General features: G+C 41.9%; 1 protein-coding gene across 1 annotated transcript in view; it reads left to right on the top strand.

Annotated features, from left to right (window-relative positions):
- Positions 1-24,315, top strand: part of EXOC4 (exocyst complex component 4) — a 471,200-nt gene that overhangs the window by 82,979 nt on the left and 363,906 nt on the right. The window contains 2 exon segments of the mRNA XM_056573178.1: positions 17,589-17,734; positions 20,992-21,080. Of these exon segments, the coding sequence (XP_056429153.1) occupies positions 17,589-17,734; positions 20,992-21,080 (235 nt within the window).

The raw sequence follows: 24,315 nt of genomic DNA, 5'->3' as shown, positions 1-24,315 counted from the left end.
TTTTAATGGCTACTTGGGTATGTTCACAAAAAAATGCTTCTAAATCAGAGTGAATGATGGTGCAGATTTTGATGTGGTTTTTCACATGTTTTTCAAGCTCCCATTGATTTTGATTTAAGCTTTTACGTGAAATGCTCTAAAAAGTCACTTTTTTTCAGCATGTGTTTTTTTTACCACAGGTTTTTGAAGACAGTGGGAGATAAAAACCTGTCTATTGAGTTCTTGAAATCTAGCATAAAAGAAAATAGAGAGAAAGTTTCTTATTCCAAATGAACATATATTATGCTCCTTGTGCCAGCTAGTTGTCAGATTCCATTGATTTCAATAGAGCTGCATTTTTCAGTCATTTCGATCCACTGGACTAAATTGCTCTTAGCAGCAATTGTGTTGTGTTATTAGAGTAAAATGGCTTTGTGTAACACTTTGCTAAGTTGGAAAAATTATCTTCCGCCATGATTTAATTGGGAAACTTGGTCAGTAATGTTACCGCAGCCTCCACGGCAGAAGAGTCCTTTTAATTTGGGCCAGGTTAATGCGTTACCCAGTTTTCTCAATAAGTGTGGCAGTAACTGTTTCAGTAAATGTTTTCCTTTTTTAATTAAACCCTAATTTGCTTAGAACTGTGTTCCAATGTTCTTAATTAAAGTGATTACTTTTTTTCCTTATGTAATGCACATCGAATACAAATTGCAGGATGTTTTTCAGACAAGCCCAGGTTGTCATTTTTATTATATGCAGGCTCCTTAGTCAATTTCTTTCTGAAGATAATTGGCTTTAATGTACTCACCGCAGCACAAATCAAGCTTTCTCTGTTATTTATTGCAGCAGAATTAGAGCTTCTGCTTTCTGTGCTTCCATATTTGGAAAAGAACGGGTATAAAAATATGCTGTGCCTTAGAAAAGTTATGAATCAAAACAGCAGGAACACCTAGGAAACAGATGTCTGATACTCTTCATTCTCTTTAAATTCATCATTGTGTTCGTGTAATGAAATACAAGAGCCTTTCTACTTGTCTTTGGTTGAAATCTTTCTTTTTAAATTAATAGAAGAACCTGCTTTCTTCTGGGTGCAGACATTTAACTGCTGTCAGAATGAAAGCTTTTTATCAACACGATGACTGATAATATTTAAATATACTAAAAGCACAAATAGCAAAATTATTCTTTCTAGTAGCTTTCAATTGTGGTTTATAATAAAGACAGATCTAAGTACATTTGTTGATGGCCACATGAGTATGCAAAGTAGGCCATAGACACCTGTTATTGTTGACAGATCCTATATAGCTTTTGGAGAGTGCTGCCTGCAGTCTATGGACATTCTGACAGACACAAAGGTTATCTTCCTTGTCAGAGGATGTTTTTTCTTCTTCTTTTTTTTCTATTGACTAACCAATCTAAAATGTAACATGATTTACTTTTACTTTTCCACCATCACCACTTAAAGGAGTACACCGATGAAAGAAAATTTTTTTTTAACTGGTACCAAAAAGGTTAAACAGATTTGTAAATTACAAAACAGATTTGTAAATTAACAAAATGAAGCAAGAAAACGGGGAGAACACTCAAGAAGCAATATCACCTCCTACGACCTGCAATGACGATCCTCGGCAACCTGCATCAATGTCTCCTGGGGGGTGCACATACACTGGCATAAAGCATCAAATCTAGAATAAACAAAGAGCATTTACGTGCACTCACCGCTAGGCAGAGACAGTCGGGTCTGCCGGCGTAGCCTCCGAGCGCCATACACCAGCGTCTATGCTGTGATCCGGCACCCCGTTACCGGACTTCCAGACCCGACTGTCTCTGCCTAGCTGTGAGTGCACGTACGTGCTCTTTGTTTATTCTAGATTTGTAAATTACTTCTATTACAAAATTGTAAGCCTTCCAGTACTTATCAACTGCTGTATACTACAGAGAAAGCTGTGAAGTTCTTTCCAGTCTGTCCACAGTGATCTCTGCTGACACCTCTGTCCGTGTCAGGAACGGTTTAGAACAGGAGAGGTTTGCTATGGGTATTTTCTCCTTCTCTGGACAGTTCCTGACACAGACAGAGGAGTCAGCACAGAGCAGTCTATGGTCAGACTGGAAAGAACTACACAACTTCCTGTGGTGCATACAACAGCTATTAAGTACTGGAAGGCTGAAGATTTCTAAATAGAAATAATTTACAGATCTTAATAACTTTCTGGCACCAGTTGATTGGAAAACATTTGTTTTCCACCAAAGTACCCCTTTAAGGCTGTAGGGTCCCATCATTCCTTTCATTCTTATATGGTTTTCTTCAGTCACCATAATGTTATGTGGTGCATTTGAGACAGTAAAAGCTGATGGCTCTAAAGGACAAAAGCACAATGGAAACATTATATATAAATATATCCTCAGACAGTGGGGGTGAACCCAACACCTTATGGGGACCTCAGAAGTAGGAGGGTCCCTCAGTTAGAAACTTAACCTTTTCCTGGGCCATTAGAAAGAATCTATATTTGCCATCTCCAAACCTATTAAGGATGTTGTCTCACCTTTTAATAATTCTCTGATAGATTATGGTAAACAGAAAACATTTTCACGTCATCATTTTAAACATCTTGAGGTACTGTGTAAATCATTCAGCCATTGCGCACTGATATTCCCTTTGACATGCTGGACCTTATGTGCAGAGTTTAAACACTGAAATTGCTTTGGTATTGGGTCTCCTGAATTATTTGTTGCTGCGAGGTAGCGGACTTGCAAGCTGGCATTAGAAGCAGAACACCTCCTGCCCGTTCCTGCAGGCTGAGAAGCACTTAATTGCTCAGTGCCTACAGTAACCCTCCTACTGGATAAACATTGTGTTTCATATGTCTTAACTCCTCATCACTAAGGCTTTCTGTCATTTTGCTTGTGGTAGCCAGGCTGACAGATTGCAGGTCGGACATGCCCTCTCCTCTGCTTTACATGTGTGGTGACAGAGCGTTTAATTGTTGCTCAGCTGCAATGAATATTCATGGTTCACAGAACAACACAATTAAGCGCTCAGTTGTCACAACAAAACTCACCGTGGCCTTTTGGTGAATGAGACCTGGTAGAACTATCAATGAGCCATAGCAATTCAATGCTAGGGATATAGGGAAGGACATATTAGTAAAGCAGCTGGCATTGGGAATTAAAATGAGAAATAAACTTTATTTCTAACATAAAATCTGGATCCAACTATGACATGGAGTCTGTCAGTTAGGCTGAAACACTTTTTGAGAATGTTAATAACTTAATAAAGTTAATTAAAATTTTCTGAGCAGAATTCTGTCTTCTGACATATCATTGAGTTTAAAAGACACCCAGCAATACAGTGATCCCTCAACTTACAATGGCCTCAACATACAATAGTTTCAACATACAATGGTCTTTTCTGGACCATTGTAAGTTGAAACCAGACTCAACATACAATGTACAGACAGTCCAGATCTGTGAAATTTGTCAATGGCTGGAAGAACCGACCAATCAGAATGGGCAATTTACTGGTAAAACACCTGTATTACTGAAGTGCATGCACTGACTGATGTCTGGTAGCGCCCCCTACAGTACAGGGAGTTATTACATGTTCTGTACACTTTACCTGTACCAGTTTTACCTGCTCCTTTGGACACCTGGTAAGGGCAGCTCCATGTTACTTTTTTTTAGAACATTTCCTGTACTGTACAGGACCCTGAAGAGGCTCCTGTCTTCTACATAGACCAGTGTTTCCCAAGCAGGGTGCCCCCAGCGGTTGCAAAGCGACATCTCCCAGCACTTTGGCTGTCCGGGCATGCTGGGAGTTGTAGTTTTGCAACAGCTGGAGGCTCCCTGCTTGGGAAACACTGACATAGACAGTGATTGCAGCTTCCAGCAGATCTTTCTTACTTTTATATGTAAGGATTTGCTTTATCTATATTAGTTATCTACTTATTTTTCTTTAATCCTCACTTTTTCCTATTTTTGGATGACATTTTGGTGCCTTTAGAACCAATTACCAGGTTTCCATAGAGTGCTGGTCTCAACATACAATGGTTTCAACATGCAATGGTCGTCCTGGAACCAATTAATATTGTAACTTGAGGGACCACTGTACTATTGTTGTCAAGATAGAATTGGTGGGGGTCTACGGTAGTATTGAAAAACGGAACCAATTGCTATATTTAAAGAGCTGCCCCATACTTCTCCCATTGGTCTCTCTTTAGTATAATAAGAAAGTATCTACCTGTATGTACATTTTAAGCCAAAATCTTTCTTTTTCTCTCTCTCACTGATGAAGACTACAGTTCCAGTCCTTATTAAAGTAGGGATTCATGTGCCTGAAATATTTTACAGTATATATATTTAATGCTTGGTAAATAATTTACTTTACATATTGTTGTGCTAGTCCTGAGTTATAGTGTATGTTATGCTATGTTGTCTACCATTCTTCTGGTTTCTGGTTCTTTACTAGTTGCTATTAGAACCGGTCATCAACAGACACTTTCCTCTAGGGATGTAAGAAAAAATCGATTTGCGCGATTATCGCGATTTTTTCATATGCCGATACTGAATCGATTCAAAATATTTTTGAATCGATTCTTTTAGGGATGTGGAATTTTTATCTCCTGATGCCCGGAACAGCATGTCCCGGGCATCAGGAGATACAAGTTCCACATTTGTGGAGCCGGGCAGGCCGAATCTGACGCGGCAGCGCTCTGGGTGTATGGAGCGGGCTCCGACTCGTGCCCGCTCCGTACTCTGCGACCCCCGGCTGATTTCAGTAGCCGGGGGCTGCTGATGCATCACCGCCACTAGTATCCAGCATGCGGTGCTCTGCATTGTGTATGGAGCGGGCTCCGGACTCGTGCCCGCCCCATACTCTGCAGCCCCCGGCTCTTCTCAGTAGCTGGGGGCCTCCGCTAATAGCCAGTATGTGGTGATCGCCGTGGCTGGCTATTAAAGGAGTAGTCCGGCGCACACTTTTCTCGTTTTATCCCGTCCGTGCTGCAAAATAAAAGAAAACGCACTTTCTCTTACCTGACTATCACCGGCCAGTGATAGTCTGAAGCTCCGTGTGACGTGCCGTGCTAACAGGAAGTAAGAAGAATACAGCCCGTGGACCGAACACCTGTACCGGAGCTCCGGGGGCTCGTTGGCAGGTAAGAGAAAGTGCTTTTTCTTTTATTTTGCAGCCCGGACGGGATAAAATGAGAAAAGTGCGCGTTGGACTACTAGATCGCTGCTGTCAAAGCTGACAGCGGCATCTATTGGGATCTATGAATGCTCCTAGGTGGGCGATGTATCGGGATATATCGTGATGTATCGTCACCTAGACGGTATTGCGATATATCGATTCGCCACACTGGTATTGCAATTCGAATCGTATCGCCAAATTCTTGCCGATTCACACCCCTACTTTCCTCGCAGTACTGCATATTTTCTGTAATGCACTGTACTCTGAGATAAAAAAATTAAAAAAAACTTTAGTTCCAAAGTACTGTACAGCAACAGGACTAAGGGACCTTTTACACAGGCTGATTATTGCCTGTGAGCACTGGTTGATAATAAAGCAAGTTTATCGTCACTTGTAAAAAGTAGCAATCACACCGGGCTATTGTTGAGGCATTAACAACCGCATGAAAGTTCACTTCCATTATTGTCAGTAGCACATCCCCTGTTTACATAGGTAGACGTACTGCCAACAATCCATAATTTTTTCTACAACATAAAAAAGCTTTTAGTGGACAAACTTGCTTGTCAGCCAATCACATGGCCTTTTAAACAGTGCAGTGGGTGGATGTAGTGTTTTATGAACATTCGTTCAATTATTGGCCAGTGTGAAAGGGTCTTAAATCATCAGAACGGGCAGGCAGCACACCTTTCCTCAGTTTGTGTGTGGCAGTTTAGTTCTATTTCCAGTGATGATGAAGATGCGATCCTGTAGCGGCGCTCACCCGTGCGGCAAAGAAGGATGTCAGAAGCCGATGATAAGTGAAGGCATAATTTATTTATACAAACATAAAGGGACTACGTGTTGCGAAGGAACACACTCCCCTCTTCCTCAGGTCCAATCCAGGATTGGACCTGAGGAAGAGGGGAGCGTGTCCCTTCGCAACAGGATTGCATCTTCCCTACAGGATCGCATCTTCGCTACAGGATCACATCTTCATCATCACTGGAAATTCTACATAGACCGTCCCACGAGATGGGAGGATCCAGGCAGCACACCGTGATCTCCGACCCACATCAGTTGGGCTCCCGAAGCAGCTGTAGATGTTATGCTCTAAGCATAACATCACCAGGTGAGCACACTCTGATTGTGAATACCTTATCCCTCTGTTGGTCGGGAGTAACGGTACAGATACAGGCGCATTGTCCTTTTTGTTTTTCATATTCCACTGCAGTTTAGTTCCATTGTAGTATATGGAGTCATGCTAATAATGCACACAACCTGAGGACAGGTGTGGAACTGTTTTTGGAAGAAATCAGCTCAGTTTTTCTGTTCAGGATAACCCCTTTAAAATGCATTTATCTCAGGATTGGTTTAGGAAGGATTGTTTCTTCAAAGTGACTCATTATTATGGAGCAATGTATCAAGGCTTGAATGCCAGTTTTCTGCCATGAAAAAGTTTTTTGCTTAACAGTCATTTTGCTAACTGTGTGACATTTCTGTGTTTGTTACTTTCCCACTTTTCCTGTCAATGTGACATGGATTCTCTATAGAAGAGGTGTGGTATATGTAACAGTGAATTTAAAAGTTGTAAATTTTTGCCAACACCCATGTGACGTACATACCACGTCACAAAAATGCATTGAAAGTACTGTGCAAATTCATTATACATTGTAAGACAATTTGTTCACTGGCACCCCGCCAATCTCCATAACGGGGTGGGAGTCTTTGTTATGATTGCATTCCACCACTCCATTCATTTTCTGTGGGAGCTGCCAAAAAGGGCGCAACATTGTACTCTGTTATCTTCAGCAGCTCTATAACCGATTAAAGGAGTAGTCCAGTACTGAAAAACGTATCTCCTATCCTAAGGATAGGGGATAAGTTTCAGATAGCGGGGGGTCCGACCGCAGGACCCCCCGCAATCTCCCGTACAGCCTGCGGGAAGGGTGCGTGTTGACGACTGCACAAAGTGGTGGCTGACACGCCCCCTCAATACAACTCTATGGCAAAGCCTGAGCACTGCCTTTGGCAATCTTCGGCTCTGCCATAGCACTGTATTGAGGGGACGTGTTGGCCGCCACTTCGTGCGGTGGTTGACACGCTATCGGGCCGGAGAGCCGTGGCCCCGTATGAGAGATCGCGTGGGGTCCCAGCAGTCGGACCCACCGCTGTCTGAAACTTATCCCCTTTCCTTAGGATAGGGGATAAGTTTTCCAGGACTGGACTACTCCTTTAATAGAGTTGTGGTGGGGATGCCGACTCGTCTCTATATTCATGACAAAGAATCAGTGGCCAGTTTCTAAAGATTGCGGACAGTCCAACCATTATCATTTAAATAGTGAATAAGCTATTTTATTTTATAAATACCCCTTTAATGAGGTTATATAGGATTATGTATTTTTTGTGGATTATTACCAAATAAAAAATAAAATAATTATTAGTGGCCGCGATGTCTAATTACTACATCATGTGCTCACATTATACAAACGTTTGCTGAGTTTTGTCTTGGATACTGCACTTCTGTTTGTGCATGTGGAACATTTTCATCTGGATATCTGTCTGCCCCATATTTTAGAATTTTAAACCTTTTATTTATTTTTTCATCAAAAGAAACAGGTTTCTTTTTTTCTTTCCGATTTTTAACACCGTTCTCCCTTTATACTAGTAATATTTTGGTAATAGGGATGCATGTTGGAGTAGTTTTGGAGAAGAGAAATGCCTTTTTTATGGTCTGTCTGGATGGTATCCCTTTTCAGTAAATCAGTTACTGTTTGTATAGCTAACCTTCTGGATTTTATGTGGTATTCCAGTTGAAGCAGTATTTTACAAAATGCATATGGGTAATACCATAAGTTACATAAAAATGCTTGGTTTGTTTTATGGTTTGTGTAATACAGTTTAGCAAGTCCGGCAAAGGCATCCTTAATAAACTTACTGTATATGAGAAGATCTCTTTGCTCTGTCTGCAGTGCTCTGCCACTCAACAAAAAAATGAAGTGTCACACTAGAAAGAAGTATATAAAGGAATAAAAAAAATACACGGACTAAGCATTTCAATGCCATGTCAGTTCTATCATTTAATTTACAAGTTTTATACTATGGTAGGCCATTTTTAACAATGGTTTTGTCAAGGGCTGTAAGCCAATATACAAGATAATGTGCTAATATGTTGTCACAGCCTTCTAATATGCTAGATTGCTTTCATCATGTTCTTCAAAGGTATTAGTAAAAAGCAGCTCACTTGGGTCTCTGCTGTTTATCCCTTCAGAGAAACTGTTAGCACAGCTTGTAATGGCACGCTGCCCGATCTCTCCTGTAAAGTGTACTGAAGCTAGCCTGCCATTCTAGCATTAGACCACTTCAAGCATTGACACCTAACAAGATCCCTTTCAACCTCTAAAGGGGTCGCTCTCATCCCTTTTAGTATTATCTCCAGTGCTTTGGATACTCTTATGTTTGGTCACAGATATCCAGGTTCTGGTGCATGAAAGGCCCTATAATCACGTAAGCTGAGCAGCAGGCTCACCATGGGATTAAGCTTTGCTTCTAGATGCTGAAAAGTACATCTGATCTTTTCTTTGCAGACTTTAGTAAAAGATGAATATAGTGTTTGATGCTCCTAGTACAATCCTAGGTTACTTGCATCATCATTGCATTAGATGTAAACTTTTTATAGTTAAAGAGTAAATTAGTCAAGGCTAATAGAGCTGGAGAAGATAGCTGGCGGCAGATAGAAGGAAGTATATTTGCCTTAGCTGTTTACCATGTTTCCCTATTGACATGGTTTACGCGTTCCAAGCTTGGTACAGCGGAAAAAAGAAATGCATGCTGCATACTTTGTATAGTAACCTGCCGTAAAGAAGCTGTAACAATTTACTTTGACTTCTTGGACTTTTGGCATTCTCTGCATTATTAATTATCAGTACAGTGGGCCAAGAAGATCCATACCATAAAAATAGCCTATGCATCTGCTGTTAGGGCCATTAGTGCTTATATCCTAAGGGCCCATCCACATGGCAGAATTTCCGAGCAGAATATTCTAATTTCGAAATGCGCTAAAAGAGTGAACATGTTGATTCTTTCAGCAGAATATGCCTAGACATCCATGTTCAAGAGGTCCTAGTGCCGATTGATTGAGTCGGTGTTTGCCACTGAACTTTTCTGGGCGGATATTCTGCTGTCTGAATGGGGCCCTTATAGTAAAGTTGCATACAACAGGGGGAAAAAAAATGTTTGGAGTTTCATATTCGCTAAAGCTGATATGGTACATAGATGTTTAGTGAGAGGACCAGAGCAAACTTCTGCAGCATGAGGAGGCTGGCTGTTGTACAAGCATGTCCTGAAACCTCTAAAATTGTGGTTGCTAGGCCACCTGAGCCAGTGTATTCTGTAGAAATGTACAAAGATGAGAAAAAAAAATGGAATACAGTTCCTCCAATTTTCATTTACCGTATATACTCGAGTATAAGCCGAGTTTTTGCAGCACAAATTTTAGTGCTGAAAACGCCCCCCTCGGCTTATACTCGACTGAACTCAACGCCTGTCAATCCCTTCTCAGTGGTCTTCAACCTGTGGACCTCCAGATGTTGCAAAACTACAACTCCCAGCATGCCCGGACAGCCATCGGCTGTACGGGCATGCTGGGAGTTGTAGTTTTGAAACCTGCGGCCTTCGTCATCATCCAGACCCCCCCTTTTTCCACTCACCTCCCCTCGGTGGGAAGTTAGGGTGAGCTGGTCCGGGCCATCTATGCTGCAGGGACCGTCCGGTGGGGAGGGTTAGTCGTTCCAGGCTGTCCATTTTCACGGGGGGGCCCTCTTCTCAGCGCTCCCAGCCTGCCCCAGACTAGTGACGTTGCCTTGACGACGACGCACAGGGACGAGCATGAACGTCCCTGTGCGTCGTCATCAAGGCAACATCACTAGATGGCCCGTACAGTTCACCCTTCCTTCCCACCGAGGGGAGTAGAAAACTAAAGGGGGGTCTGGATGATGACGAAGGCCGCAGTGGTCTTCAACCTGCGGACCTCCAGAGGTTTCAAAACTACAACTCCCAGCATGCCCGGCCAGCCGATGGCTGAAGGGATTGACAGGCGGTGATGATGAAAGGGGGGTGACTGACATATGGCCAGCTCAGCTAAATTTTTGTATGCTTTCTCGCAGTCTTTATACCAATGCAATGGTTTCATAGTTCGGAGATACCTACCCGATTGCCTTCTGTAAGCATTTCAATTGATTGTTGTTTGTTACCGCACAACTGTTTATTTACCTCTCTTAAGGAAAATAAAAATTTCTACTTTAAAAAAAAAAAAGAAAGGGGGGGGGGTCTGGATGATGACGGGGGTCTGGATGATGACATGGGGGATGATGTATTTCCCACCCTAGGCTTATAGTCGAGTCAATAACTTTTCCTGGGTTTTTGGGGTGAAATTAGGGGCCTCGGCTTATATTTGGGTCGGCTTATACTCGAGGATATACAGTATGTTTTTTATTTTATTTTTAAGTATTACTAAATAAATGTGTGTATTTTGTGATGAGACTATAGCACAAGTAATTGTAAAGAAAATATGTGGAGTTAAATGTGTTTTGGAGAAAGATGTAATTCCATAGTGTGGGAGGCTGTTAATGGTACATTTTACTGTTAGGTGCGCAATGACTTTATGTTTGGACTTTGACCGCGTCTTTCTTTAGACGTTTTTACACATGCTCTTATTAAGCTTTTACTTTAGGGAATGGAATCATTAGGTTAAGGCAAACTTTTGCTCGTTCCATAAAAACACATTTTTTGGGCAATTATAAATGGCTCGAGGCTGCTCTTATAGAGTGCCTGCAGCAAAACAGTCAAATATAATAGGCCCCTATATTTCTTATGACTTGAGGGAGGATCAGAGCGAAGCTAACTTCAGACTGCACCAAAAAGTGTAAGATACAGCATAGGTGAATGTGGGGAAGAAGAAAGCTTTGCTTGTTATAGTATAAACTGTCTGCTGCAAACGCTTCCAAGGTCATGTCAGCCAACAATGACCTTGGGTTTTTTAAATCTTTTTTCTCCTCCTTCTTCTAACTGTTTGATGTAGTGCTATTACACTGATCATAACTAGTCTGGAAGGACAGAATGGGTTCTTATTTTATTTTTAGTTTCAGGCTTTCCACATGGAGTAGAATCTATATATATTTATTATAATACACAGTAAATTTTCAATTGGTGTTAGTAATTCCATAATTTATGAAACAGTCATCACAGTGATATGTAGTGCTTCATGTGACACTGATGCTTGTGTAGCCACTTCCTTCTTCTGTATTGGCCATTGATTCTCATGTAGTTATTTTTTTAGTCTTTAATCATTCCATGACCAGAGCATAAATTCACCTTTTGGAATGCTGCCTTTTAAAAGTGAAGTAGTTTATACAATCAACAATGTTTACCCCAAACGAATTGGCACATACATGAAAGCTGCACATACATTCTACAGATTTGCTTTATAACTGCATCTGGACTGGAGGCAGTTAGACAGATACCTCTGTTTTCTGCCATTGATTTTTGCTTTGTTTGCTATGGAATTTACTCTGGTTTAAACCTCATTCTTTGGGGCATCCAGGCTATCTCACATATTTGCATTGTACATTTACAATTTTTTCTTGTGGAAACTATGGAATGGGTTCTTATTAAAACAGTGGGAATGCAGAATTTTCATGGATTTTGCTCAGGAATTTTTTAGGATCTTGACTTTGGTGTGCAGTGTATAATGTAGTGTGCACCATTCAAGTGGTGCATTTTCTTTCTAGGGCAGTTTTGTGAAGCTAATGAGACAGTGGCCCTCATTTACTAAGAAAATCGGGTTGTAAGTCTATCTTGCTTTCTTACCCGACTGCTTTTTCCCCTGATATTTATTATTATGTCGCATCCTATTGTCGCACGTGGGTTTTGTTGGTTTTGGTTTCCAACTCCTCTGAGCTGTCGGGAAAAAATCCAAAACAATTCAACAAATTCGGGTTGGAAACCTTAATAAATACGTGGGAAAGCTCAGAAATGTCGGGTAACGCCCCTTTTTTCTGGTTTGGGAGAATCCACATCGGGTCCGTCGGGAAAAAATGTCGCATCGTGTCGCAGACTGGCGCACCATGTCTGCGACATGGCGCAGACAAAGATGCGACAAAAAAACCAGACAAAAGAGGTCGGGTTTAGAATAGTAAATGAGGGCCAGTGTGCGAAAATAAGTCAATTTAACAAGTAAAGCGATTTTTTTTATCTGCCTCTCTACTACTGAAGCTAATGCTGCAGAATAACATCCATTACAAAAACAAAGAAGATGCTCCATTAGAAGCAGTTTGTCAGCGGTGCTCCTGACAATCCCCTACAAAAAGTATCGTTGCAACTGCATGTTCTTCTAATAAGGCATAAAGAGCAACATTGAAACAGAAGGCAATCACAGTAAAATGAATAATTCTCACTAACATAATTACCAGCAATAGCCTATTGCCTGGTTTAACCCCTTAAGGACGCAGCACATTTGGGCCTTAAGGACGCAGACAATTTTATTTTTACGTTTTCGATTTTTTCCTCCTCGCCTTCAAAAAATCATAACTCTTTTATATTTTAGAGTAGAGTAGTATGAAGGCTTGTTTTTTGCGTGACCAGTTGTCCATTGTAATGCCATCACTCACTTTACCATAAAATGTATGGCGCAACCCAAAAAATACTATTTGTGTGGGGAAATTAAAAAGAAAACCGCAATTTTGCTAATTTTGGAAGGTTTCATTTTCAAGCCATACAATTTACGGTAAAAATGACGTGTGTTCTTTATTCTTTGGGTCAATGCGATTAAAATGATACCCATGATAATATACTTTTCTATTACTGTTGTGCTTAAAAAAAATCACAAACTTTTTAACCAAATTAGTACATTTAAAATCCCCCTATTTTGAAGACCCATAACTTTTTCATTTTTCCGTATAAGTGGCAGTATGAGGGCTCATTTTTTGCGCCATGATCTGTACTTTTTAATGATACCATATTTGCTTATATAAAACTTTTAATATATTTTTTATAATTTTTTTGGGGAATAAAAGGTTATAAAAAAAAGCAGCTATTTTGGACTTTTTTTTTACTTTCATGCTGTTCACCGTACGGTACCATTACATTTTTATTTTAATAGTTCAGATATTTACGCACGCGGCGATACCAAATATATATATAAAATATTTTTCAACACTTTTTGGGGGTTAAATAGGGAAAATGGGACAATTTACGTTTTTATTGGGGGAGGGGGTTTTTCAATTTTTTTTTACTTTATTTTTTTTTACTTTTTTTACTTTTATTTTTTACACTTTAATAGTCCCCATAGGGGACTATTTATAGCAGTCACTCGATTGCTAATCCTGTTCAGTGCTATGTATAGGACACAGCACTGATCAGGGTTATCTGTCATCATCTGCTCTGGTCTGCGGGAAGGCAGATCAGAGCAGAAGACTCCCGGAAGGCAGCGGAGCCAGGTGAGGGGACCTCCGGCTGCCGTGCTGGATGATCGGATCGCCGCAGCAGCGCTGCGGGCGATGCGATCATCCATTTAAGTGGCCGCAATGCTGCAGATGCCGTGATCTGTATTGATCACGGCATCTGAGGGGTTAATGGCGGACATCCGCGGGATCGCGGGTGTCCACCATTACGGGCGGGTCCCTGGCTGCGATCAGCAGCCGGGACCTGCCACGCATGATCCGGGCATCGCTCCGATGCCCGCGGTTATGCTTAGGATGTAAATGTACGTCCTGGTGCATTAAGTACCACGTCACCAGGACGTACATTTACGGCGCTCGTCGTTAAGGGGTTAAAAGTAAAGCAGGGATTCTAGTCTTCCTTTCTTGTGGCCCATTGAATTAAACTCATTACAATATTGTCCATTTATAAGCCTACAACCATGTCCAGTAAAATCCTTAAAAGGGTACTCCATTGGAATTTTTTTTTTTTTTTTTAAATCAACTGGTGCAAGAAAGTTAAACAGATTTGTAAATTACTTCTACTTTAAAATGTTTACATAGACTTACATTGAGTAGGTGGCGCGTGACGTCACACGGGGCGGAGTAATGACGTCATGATACTACGTCCCAGTGGTCGGGAGGCAAAACACTGAGAGCTTCCAGCAGTGCTTACAGGTGGGTGCTGCATGCTAGATTGCGGTGGTCCAAAGTGGCGGGACCCCCACGTTCAGAAATCTTATGCCCTATCCTTTGGATAGAGGATAAGATGTCTTGGGACCGGAGTACCCCATTAAAGGAATAAGAGATACACTAGAGACAACTAGGCTACTCTCAGAGTAAACCCCCATTGTTGGTCCTCAGCCCACTGGGTTACAAAAGTTACTAACATTATTTATTTTGATAATAGCTGCTAACTGAACACAGTAGTGCTTGTGTTTTAAATCTATGTGTGCCTTTTTATTTGTTATACTAGGGAATTGCTTTGATATTCTGATAACATTTTCAGGAAAAGTAAAATTTTAGTCTCATCAGACCAGAGCACCTTCCTTCATACATTTTGGGAGTCTCTCACATGTCTTTTCCCAAACCCAAAATGTGCCTTTTTGTTTTTAGCTGAATCTGGCCACTTGCGCCCCCTTCCCATAGACTTTCGTTGAGGGGGCGGGCGTGACGTCATGAGGAGGCGGGCGTGACATCACGAGGGGCGTCTCTAAACATGGAAGCCCGCACACACATCGTTCGGAACAATAACTTCCGGATGCTGGGGAGCGGAGCTCTGAAAGCAAAGGAAGGGAGTACCCCTTTAAGGCTGTAATTTACCAAAATATGAAAAAAAGTTAGGGGGGGGGGGGGTGTGAATAATTTTGCAAGGTACTGTAGATTGACTGTATTGTTTTGTATACACTGAATGTATAGGTGTTTGGACTTTGGACTGGATTTCTAGAATTGCTGTTTTCCTCACTTTTCCTTTTTTTTTTTACTTTACACGTTTGCTAGTTGTCCTGTAGGAAATGCTAATGTTTTTTCAAAATACTGTGCTTCCATATTCACTGTAGTCAAGGTAATATTCATGAGTGCCTCCACTGTCAATGTAAGGGTTAATGACTGAAATAGTCTTATTAAGTGAACATTCAAGACATCGCCTGAAGCATTTTAGTAGAGTTTATGGTGCTTAAGCAATTAAATGCCCTCTCCCAGAGTTTGCTAAAGTGCTTCTATCAAGCAAAAGGTTTTAATTTTTGTTTTCATTGAGTTAAGAAACATTAGCAAATCTACATTAATGGCGTTTCTAATTGTACAATTGGCATTGCTAATGGGTTTAATTCTGCTGGCAGCTATTTCATTATCTAAATTACCCTTAAAGTTCTTCTGGTAATGTTTTGCCTTTTTTGTACAGTATCAAGGTAGCTTGTTGAGTTGTTAACTCTAATTTAGGTATTTTTCGGGCTGAACTTACTTTCTTCTGCATAGTCATCTGTGATGAGCAGCGGTTCATTTTATAGCCAATTCTAATTTCTTTGGTACAGAAAACAGTGCAAATAATAATTTGTAGAGTTGTATGTTATAAAAAGGCCAACTAGCCAGTACATTGAACTTTATGGTGGAATAAGTGCAGTGTTCTTTGTGTCCTGTGCTTCTGGAGTGGCATTCCAGTGGATCATTTGCAAAGTGGATGGTGTGCTTGCTCTCCTTTTCCTTCCTTTATACCTTACAGGGAATATAAAATTCATTATTACGGTGGGTTCACACTACATTTTTACAGTGTGGGAACCGGATCCGGCTGGGGGGAGCGAAAACCGGGCGCTCCCGTATCCCAGCCGGACCTGGCCTGTATTGAATTCATTTCAGTGGACCAACCGGAGTCAAACTGGGGGTGCGCGCAGGAGCTCAAATTGATTTATAGCTGGAGTCATACAGGGAATGTTTAGACTAGGTGAAATACATTATTACTTTCATTGCGTAGCACTACTAGCCCTTTGTCTATGGTATTACACAATTATGCCATTAAACTTGTGTCAACTAAGTTGCTTTTGTTATTCCTCCACAATTATTTGAGATGAATTTTCTGCTACTTTTATAGCCTGCAATAGCTGCAATAACAGGTACGGCTGCTGCAGAATGTAAAGAGCTATGATTGGGAAGTACGGTAATAAGGCAGCAATGCTCCCACTAGCTCCATGGCCCATTCACTTAGCTGATCGGAGGGGTTATCAGGATTATCGGGCTCCCACTAATCTGATCCTAAAGATAGGCTTTATTGTTGACAAACACTTTAGATGAGCACTGGTTGCCCATCAATGCTTTAACTGTTTTCATTGCTGTAAAATTGATGCACATGCCAGAATCGCTGCCTTTGCACCTGACCTGCAATTTCAGTATATCTACTGAACAATGTGTAGTGCTATGTTTGGTATACCTATCCTAAGTTACAGATGTGTTGGTGAGGGTGGCTAGATTTTATCATAGGTTATGATAATGAAAATAAAAACATTTAAATGTTTAGTTGCTAAACAAATACAAAATACCTCTAGTTTGAGAAGAAAGCTATACTTTCTTAGATAGATTTTAGTGTAGTAAAGTCAAATTGAGATATGGTACACATAACGCTGATCTTAAAAGGTAAACGGAATGTGTTAAAGATTTATTTTTTCCACTGCTCAATCTTTCTATTATAACATGCAATGATGATTTAGCCCACAAACAACACAGTTTTTGGTATAGGCTAATACAGTCCTTTAGTTTAGATGCACCATCATTTGTTACTCTTATTTCTTAAACAATCAACTCAATGTACACTTGAAGCTTAAAGGGGTACTCCGCTGCCCTGCTTCTGGAGCTCTGCTCGCCAGCATCCGGAAGTTTATTGTTCAGTACGGCTGTGTTCGGGCTTCCGTGTTCAGGGCCGCCCCACATGACATCATGCCCTCCCCCTCGTGACGTCACGCCCGCCCCCTCAACGAAAGTCTATGGGAAGGGGGCGCGACGGACGCTGGCGAGAGGAGCTCGGAGTACCCCTTTAATGGACTGCTACTAGATAGGCATCTCTAGTGCCTCTATAGCTTTGCTTGTGTTATGCCTCTCCTCTCTGTGTAATTACTTTTACCTTTATCCTTTCTGTATGCTTTTTGCTAAAACATCAATACAAACTTGATTTAAGCAAGCCTCTACTCTTTTTACTGCTTCTCTGCTCCATTAGTATTACATGCTTCTTTTCAGTAACTTGCCCGTGAAACACTAATGTCACTAATATGTTGGTTTCTAGAGAATTCTGTATTTTACTCTAAGGGTCTAATAAGACCCTAATCTAAAACTGATACATTTATTCCTGTTTTCATTCTTGACTTTTGATAACAGATGTTACTAGGACATCGTTGGGAAAAGTTTTAATTCATTATATGGACATGTTTTATTGATAATGGATGGCCACTGAAAGAGGTCTGTATTTATGTGACTGTATTTATTTTTAGATGCTTCTGACAGAGTATTTGGATATGAAGAACACCAAGACTTCTTCTGAACCATCTGCCCAGTTAAGCTATGCTAGTAGTGGACGGGAGTTTTCAGCTTTCTTTGCAAAGAAGAAGCCTCAAAGGCCTAAACACTCTCTTTTTAAGTATGTAATAGTTTTCTTTATTAGCGTTATTTCTGATTGTTATACACTAAAAGGCTTGTACAAATGCGTAGGAATTAACACATATTTAATATTGTGTATTCAGTTTTTCATTCTCTGCTAGTGACTATGAAGCGGGTAGAGGTGAAGAGGAGTCTTTGAGGGAGCTGAGAACCTGCTCTTGTGTAGAAGCAACTTATGTTGATTTCTGTTTAAGCAGCTCCATCTTGAGAACTTTACATGGATGTGGCTTGACAGATCAGATGTTCAGCTCCCTCACAGCCTCCTCTCTTCTGCTTACTTCATAGCCACTAGGAGCTGTAATCTTTTAATAAACAGTACATATTGGCGTGTGAGCCCTTCATGTCATGGGTGGTTAAATTTCTCGACTTTTTTTAAGTTTAGTTGCTATAAAAGTTCAGAGCAATTGCCAAGAGTTTGTTTTATACACCGTGCAATAGCAGCTAAGAGCTAGAATCACTCTAGTGGAAAATAAAGTACTTGAGAATCACTCTTTTTTTTCTTAGTTTGTTTAATTATTTGCCTATTAATATAGTAGAACTAGCTGAATACCCGGCGTTGCCCGGTTTTTCCTTCCTAATCCTTGTTGGGGAGGAAAATAAACAGAGGAAGCTTTTGACTTCATATCCCGTCCTCATATATTGTTGTCATATCCCAACCCCATATCCCGACCTCCTATCCTGACATCCTATCCCGACCTATCCAGACCTCCTATCCCGTCCTCCTATCCCGTCCTCCTATCCCGTCCTCCTATCCCGTCCTCCTATCCCGTCCTCCTATCCCGACCTCCTATCCCGACCTCCTATCCCGACCTCCTATCCCGACCTCCTATCCCGACCTCCTATCCCGACCTCCTATCCCGACCTCCTATCCCGACCTCCTATCCCGACCTCCTATCCCGACCTCCTATCCCGACCTCCTATCCCGACCTCCTATCCCGACCTCCTATCCCGACCTCCTATCCCGACCTCCTATCCCGACCTCCTATCCCGACCTCCTATCCCGACCTCCTATCCCGACCTCCTATCCCGACCTCCTATCCCGACCTCCTATCCCGACCTCCTATCCCGACCTCCTATCCCGACCTCCTATCCCGACCTCCTATCCCGACCTCATATCCCGTCCATCTATCCCGACCTCCTATCTCGACCACCTATCTCGACCACCTATCCCGACCTCCTATCCCAACCTCCTATCCCGATGGGGTTTTTGGCAGATAACCTAGACTTTCCTTTCTTACTCACCCCTGTGATATGCCTGCTGTGAGTCATTAATGAGGTGGTCTCTAGTTTGCATAGATGCTTGCTAATTCGCTTTCTGCTCTTCTGTGCTCGGAAAGTGTTAATAATGACCTGGAAAGATACTTCCCCTCCCCCTCTGTCTCGTTGGCTAACTTTGGTTAACAAATATGTACTTTTGTACAAGGCACTATATGTGAGTCGCAAGTGCCCTAAGAAATTTGACAAGGTATGGACCTCCTGGCTTTTACTGAATGTGTCGGCTTACCCACTGGCTAGATTATCCTAATAAGTTTGCTATAGAGTCCTACTGTGCTCTAGAGGAGGGTGCTGGGTGGGGGGGGGGGGGGGGGGGTTGGGGTTACCGGGTTGTGTGCTTGGGTGTGTGTATGTGTGTCTGTCTGCATTGGGCTTCCTCCGGTTGGGTCTCGGATGCAACCATCTGTCCTATTGGCGAATGTTTTTGAATACTTTGCATCCCTGTCACAGTGCTGAAGTCGGTCTCTGGGACCTGCAGAGGCTTTTGTTTGTGTTTCACCTTACTGTTGATGTTTATTACTTGAATTATTTACTTAAAATGCTAAAAATTTTTATACTTTAACCTCTTAAGGACCCAGGGCGCACCTGTACGCCCTGAGTCCGCTCCCGATCTAGAACGCGGGGCCACGGCGTGGCCCCACGTCATAGCGGGTCGGGCCCGGCCTCTAACAACGGCCGGGACCCGTGGCTAATAGCGCGCGGCATTGATCGCGGTGCTGCGTGCTATTAACCCTTTAGAAGTGGCGTTCAAAGTTGAACGCCGCATCTAAAATCAAAGTGAAACCATGCCGGTTAGCACAGGGAGCTGTTCGGGATAGCCGCGGCGAAATCGCGGCATCCCGAACAGCTTACATGACAGCTGGAGGATCTTTACCTGCCTCCTCACTGTCCGATCGCCGAATGACTGCTCAGTGCCTGAGATCCAGGCATGAGCAGTCAAGCAGCAGAATCATCGATCACTGGTTTCTTATGAGAAACCAGTGATCAATGTAAAAGATCAGTGTGTGCAGTGTTATAGGTCCCTATGGGAGCTATAACACTGCAAAAAAAGACTGGGAAAAAAAGTGAATAAAGATCATTTAAAGATCATTAATATATAAAAATATATCTTTAATTAAACCGCATGATCAATGGCGTAAGCGCAAAAAAATTCCAAAGTCCAAAATAGTGCATTTTTGGTCACTTTTTATATCATGAAAAAAAGAATAAAAAGTTCAACAATAAGTCCTATCAATGCAAAAATAGTACCGCTAATAACTTCAGATCACGACACAAAAAATGAGCCCTCATACCGGCCCATACGCGGAAAAATAAAAAAGTTATAGGGGTCACAAGATGACAATTTTAAACGTATACATTTTCCTGCATGTAGTTTTGATTTTTTTCCAGAAGTACCACAAAATCAAACCTACATAAGTAGGGTATCATTTTGACCGTATGGACCAACAGAATAAAGAGATGGTGTCATTTTTACCGAAAAATGTACTGTGTAGAAACAGATGCCCCCAAAAGTTACAAAATTACATTTTTTCTTTTCAATTTTGTCTCACATTGATTTTTTTTTCCGTTTCACCCTAGATTTTTGGGTAAAATGACTGATGTCCTTACAGAGTAGAATTGATGGCGCAAAAAATAAGCCATCATATGGATTTTTAGGTGAAAAATTGAGAGTTATGATTTTTTAAAGGTAAGGAGGAAAAAACGAAAATGCAAAAACGGAAAAACCCCGAGTCCTTAAGGGGTTAAAAAAAATAAAGGGGGTGTGAATGTTAGACTTGTGGCTTTTGAATATATGGCTGATAGGGTGTATGATTAAGAGGCTGAGAGGGTTAGTGAATTAGGCTCAGTGAATTATGACTATGAGACTGAAACTTTACATATCTTGACCTACCTTATGAATAGCTATGAAATATAGGTTCACTGTAACTGCATATTTCCAACCTGTTTGTTTGTTTGTTTAAGGTTTGAATCCTCCTCGCATGCAATAAGTATGAGTGCCTATTTACGTGAACAAAGAAGAGAACTTTACAGCAAAAGTGGGGAACTTCAAGGTAAGAATTGTGCAGTGTTAAATAGGCACTGTCACCATAAACAGCTTTTTATTTTTTAATAGATTATTAAAATTAGGACTATTATTAAACTTAGCACTATGCTGTATGCTCCTGTCTTGTCAATCACTGTTGAGAGCACGGCACAGGATGAGAGCAGCAGCCATGTTTTCACTGACAGTGGGGAGAGCAGACCGAGAAGCAGAGGCTGTCAGCAGTGTTTGCCATCTACACAGACAACCCTGCAGCCTCTCTTCATAACTGGTAAATAGATGATGGAGGAAGGATAGGAGCAATGTACTAAAGCTGTGTGTGTGTGTGTGTAACATATGGCTGAGCTCTGTGTACCGGTGCTGAGTGTGTATGGCTTTGAAATGTGTGTGTAGTATAGCTCAGTATGTATATGGCTGCTGAGTGTGTAGTAGAACTGTGTGTATATGGCTGAGCTGTGTGTGTAGTAGAGCTGAGTGTGTATGGCTGAAATTGGTGTGTATTACTGAGCTGTGTGTAGCAGAGCTAAATGTGTTTGGCTGAGATGGGTGTGTAGTAGAGATGAGTGTGTATATGGCTGAGCTGTGTGTAGCCGAGGTGAGTGTTTGTACTGAGCTTCTATACTTCACTTCTCTCTGTAGCTACTGCCAAGGCAAACAGAGAGGAGATGGCAGCTGATTGGCTGCTGCTGTCAACCTGGCAACTAAGGGTCAGGAAGTGTACAGCAGTGAGGGTAAGCATCATCACTGCCTGGGAATTCTGTCAGGAGAAAAGCAGAAGCCTATCTCTGATTCAGAGATTGATTTTTCATTACATATTCTACTTTATGTTAGTGGTAAGTTTTTGCCTATACTTGCATAATTTGTTAGTAAAAAATACCAAAATTTCATGAAAATTTTTAAATTTTAGCATTTTTCTGACTTTGAAGCTCTCTGCTTATAAGGAAAATGAACATGCCAAATACATTATATATTGATTCACATATACAATATGTCTACTTTATGTTGGCATAATAAATTTGACATGTTTTTACTTTTTAAACACATCAGAGGGCATCAAAGTTTAGCAGCAATTTTCAAATTTTTCATGTAAATTTCAAAATCTGAATTTTTCAGGGACCAGTTCGGTTTTCAAGGGAATTTGAGGGTCTTTATGTTAGAAATACCCCATAATGGACCCCATTATGAAAACTACACCCTCAAATATTTCAAAATTACATTCAGAAAGTTTGTTAACCCTTTAGGTGTTTCACAGGAATAGCAGCAAAGTGGAGAAGAAATAAAGCCCACCAAAATTTGTAACCTACTTTCTCTCGAGTAAAGAAATGCCTCATGTGGATGTAAAGTGCTCTGTGAGCGCACTACAGGTCTCAGAAGTGAGGTAGTGACAATGGGAATTTGGAGAGCAAATTTTGCTGAAATGGTTTTTGGCGGCATGTCACATTTAGGAAGTCCCCATGGTGCCAGAAAAGCAAAAAAAAAACACATGGCACACTATTTGGTAAACTACACCCCTTAAGGAACGTAAATGCTGGGAGTTGTAGTTATGCAACAACTGGAAAAGGGCAGTTTGAAGACCACTGTGTAGTGGTCTCCAAACTGTGGACCTCCAGATGTTGCAAAACTTTAATTCCAAGCATGCCCAGACTGCCTGGGCATGCCGGGAGTTGTAGTTTTGCAACATCTGGAGGGCCTTCCAGATGTTGCAAAACTACAACTACCTGCATGCCCAGACAGCCAAAGGCTGTCTGATTGTAGTTGTGGTTTTTCAACTCCTACCAGCTATATTTACTGCTCTCGCTGTCTCTGCCGCCATTCTGCCTCCTAACTGCCGCCAGTCCTCCCCACGTGACCCCGCAGCCTGCAGCTGCTGCCACCGCCGGTGGTCCTCCCCACTGCCACACAAGTCCCTGAAGCCGCCGCCATCTCCCCCCCCCCCCGCTCTGCCTGGACTTCCATGGGTGTAGGGGAATCACAATTTTAGACAGAGGAGTGCTATCAGACAGGAGAGAGCACAGATGAGTCTTATCAGACAGGAGAGAGCACAGAGGAGTCCTATCGGACAGGAGAGAGCACAGAGGGGAACTATCAGACAGAAGAGAGCACAGAGGAGTCCTATCAGACAGGAGAAAGTACAGAGGAGTCCTATCAGACAGGAGAGAGCACAGAGGAGTCCTATCAGACAGGAGAGAGCACAGAGGAGTCCTATCAGACAGGAGAGAGCACAGAGGAGTCCTATCAGACAGGAGAAAGCACAGAGGAGTCCTATCAGACAGGAGAGAGCACAGAGGAGTCCTATCAGACAGGAGAGAGAACAGAGGAGTCCTATCAGACAGGAGAGAGAACAGAGGAGTCCTATCAGACAGGAGAGAGCACAGAGGAGTCCTATCAGACAGGAGAGAGCACAGAGGAGTCCTATCAGACAGGAGAGAGCACAGAGGAGAACTATCAGACAGGAGAGAGCACAGAGGAGTCCTATCAGACAGGAGAGAGCACAGAGGAGTCCTATCAGAAAGGAGAGAGCACAGAGGAGTCCTATCAGAAAGGAGAGAGCACAGAGGAGTCCTATCAGACAAGAGAGAGAACAGATGAGTCCTATCAGACAGGAGAGAGCACAGAGAAGTGCTAGCCCACCCTCACTTACTGTACTTTGATCATGCCTGTGCATCAGCTTGGACAAAGCCATAATTTTATATGCCATGATTTCTATAAAATAATTTTCCTATGGAGAATATTAGAAAGGTTAATGTTTTCCCAAGATGTACAAATAAAAGCTTTTTTATTAGACAGTGCCTGTTTAAACTCAATAGTAGTGCCAGAGTGGTAATAATTTAGTCTGATAACAGCAGTGTTAGCTTTTTAACTATAAACGTAGTTCACTAGATGTATGTGGCGCTCAAGTGACGTTGTAGACCCCACTTGTGTATTTATGTTGTCCCTGGAGTTTTTTCTTGTCATTTTCTTCTGTTTGATACTAATATTTGACTCTAAAAGGGCCCATATACCTTAGACTAAAGTTGGCAGAGCTGTTTAAAGGGGTACTCCGGTGCTTACACATCTTATCCCCTATCCAAAGGATAGGGGATAAGATGCCTGATCGCCGGAGTCCCGCAGCTGGGGATGCCCGTGATCATGTACGTGGCATCACGTTTGTAATCAGTCCCCGGAGCGTGTTCGCTCCGGGACTGATTACGGTCGACCGCAGGGCCGGCGGCGTGGGATATCACGCCTCCGCCCCCGTGTGACGT

This window comes from Hyla sarda, chromosome 4 (assembly GCF_029499605.1).
Source record: "Hyla sarda isolate aHylSar1 chromosome 4, aHylSar1.hap1, whole genome shotgun sequence".
Taxonomy (NCBI): Eukaryota; Metazoa; Chordata; class Amphibia; order Anura; family Hylidae; genus Hyla; species Hyla sarda.
This window is presented reverse-complemented; position numbering and strand designations above follow the sequence as displayed.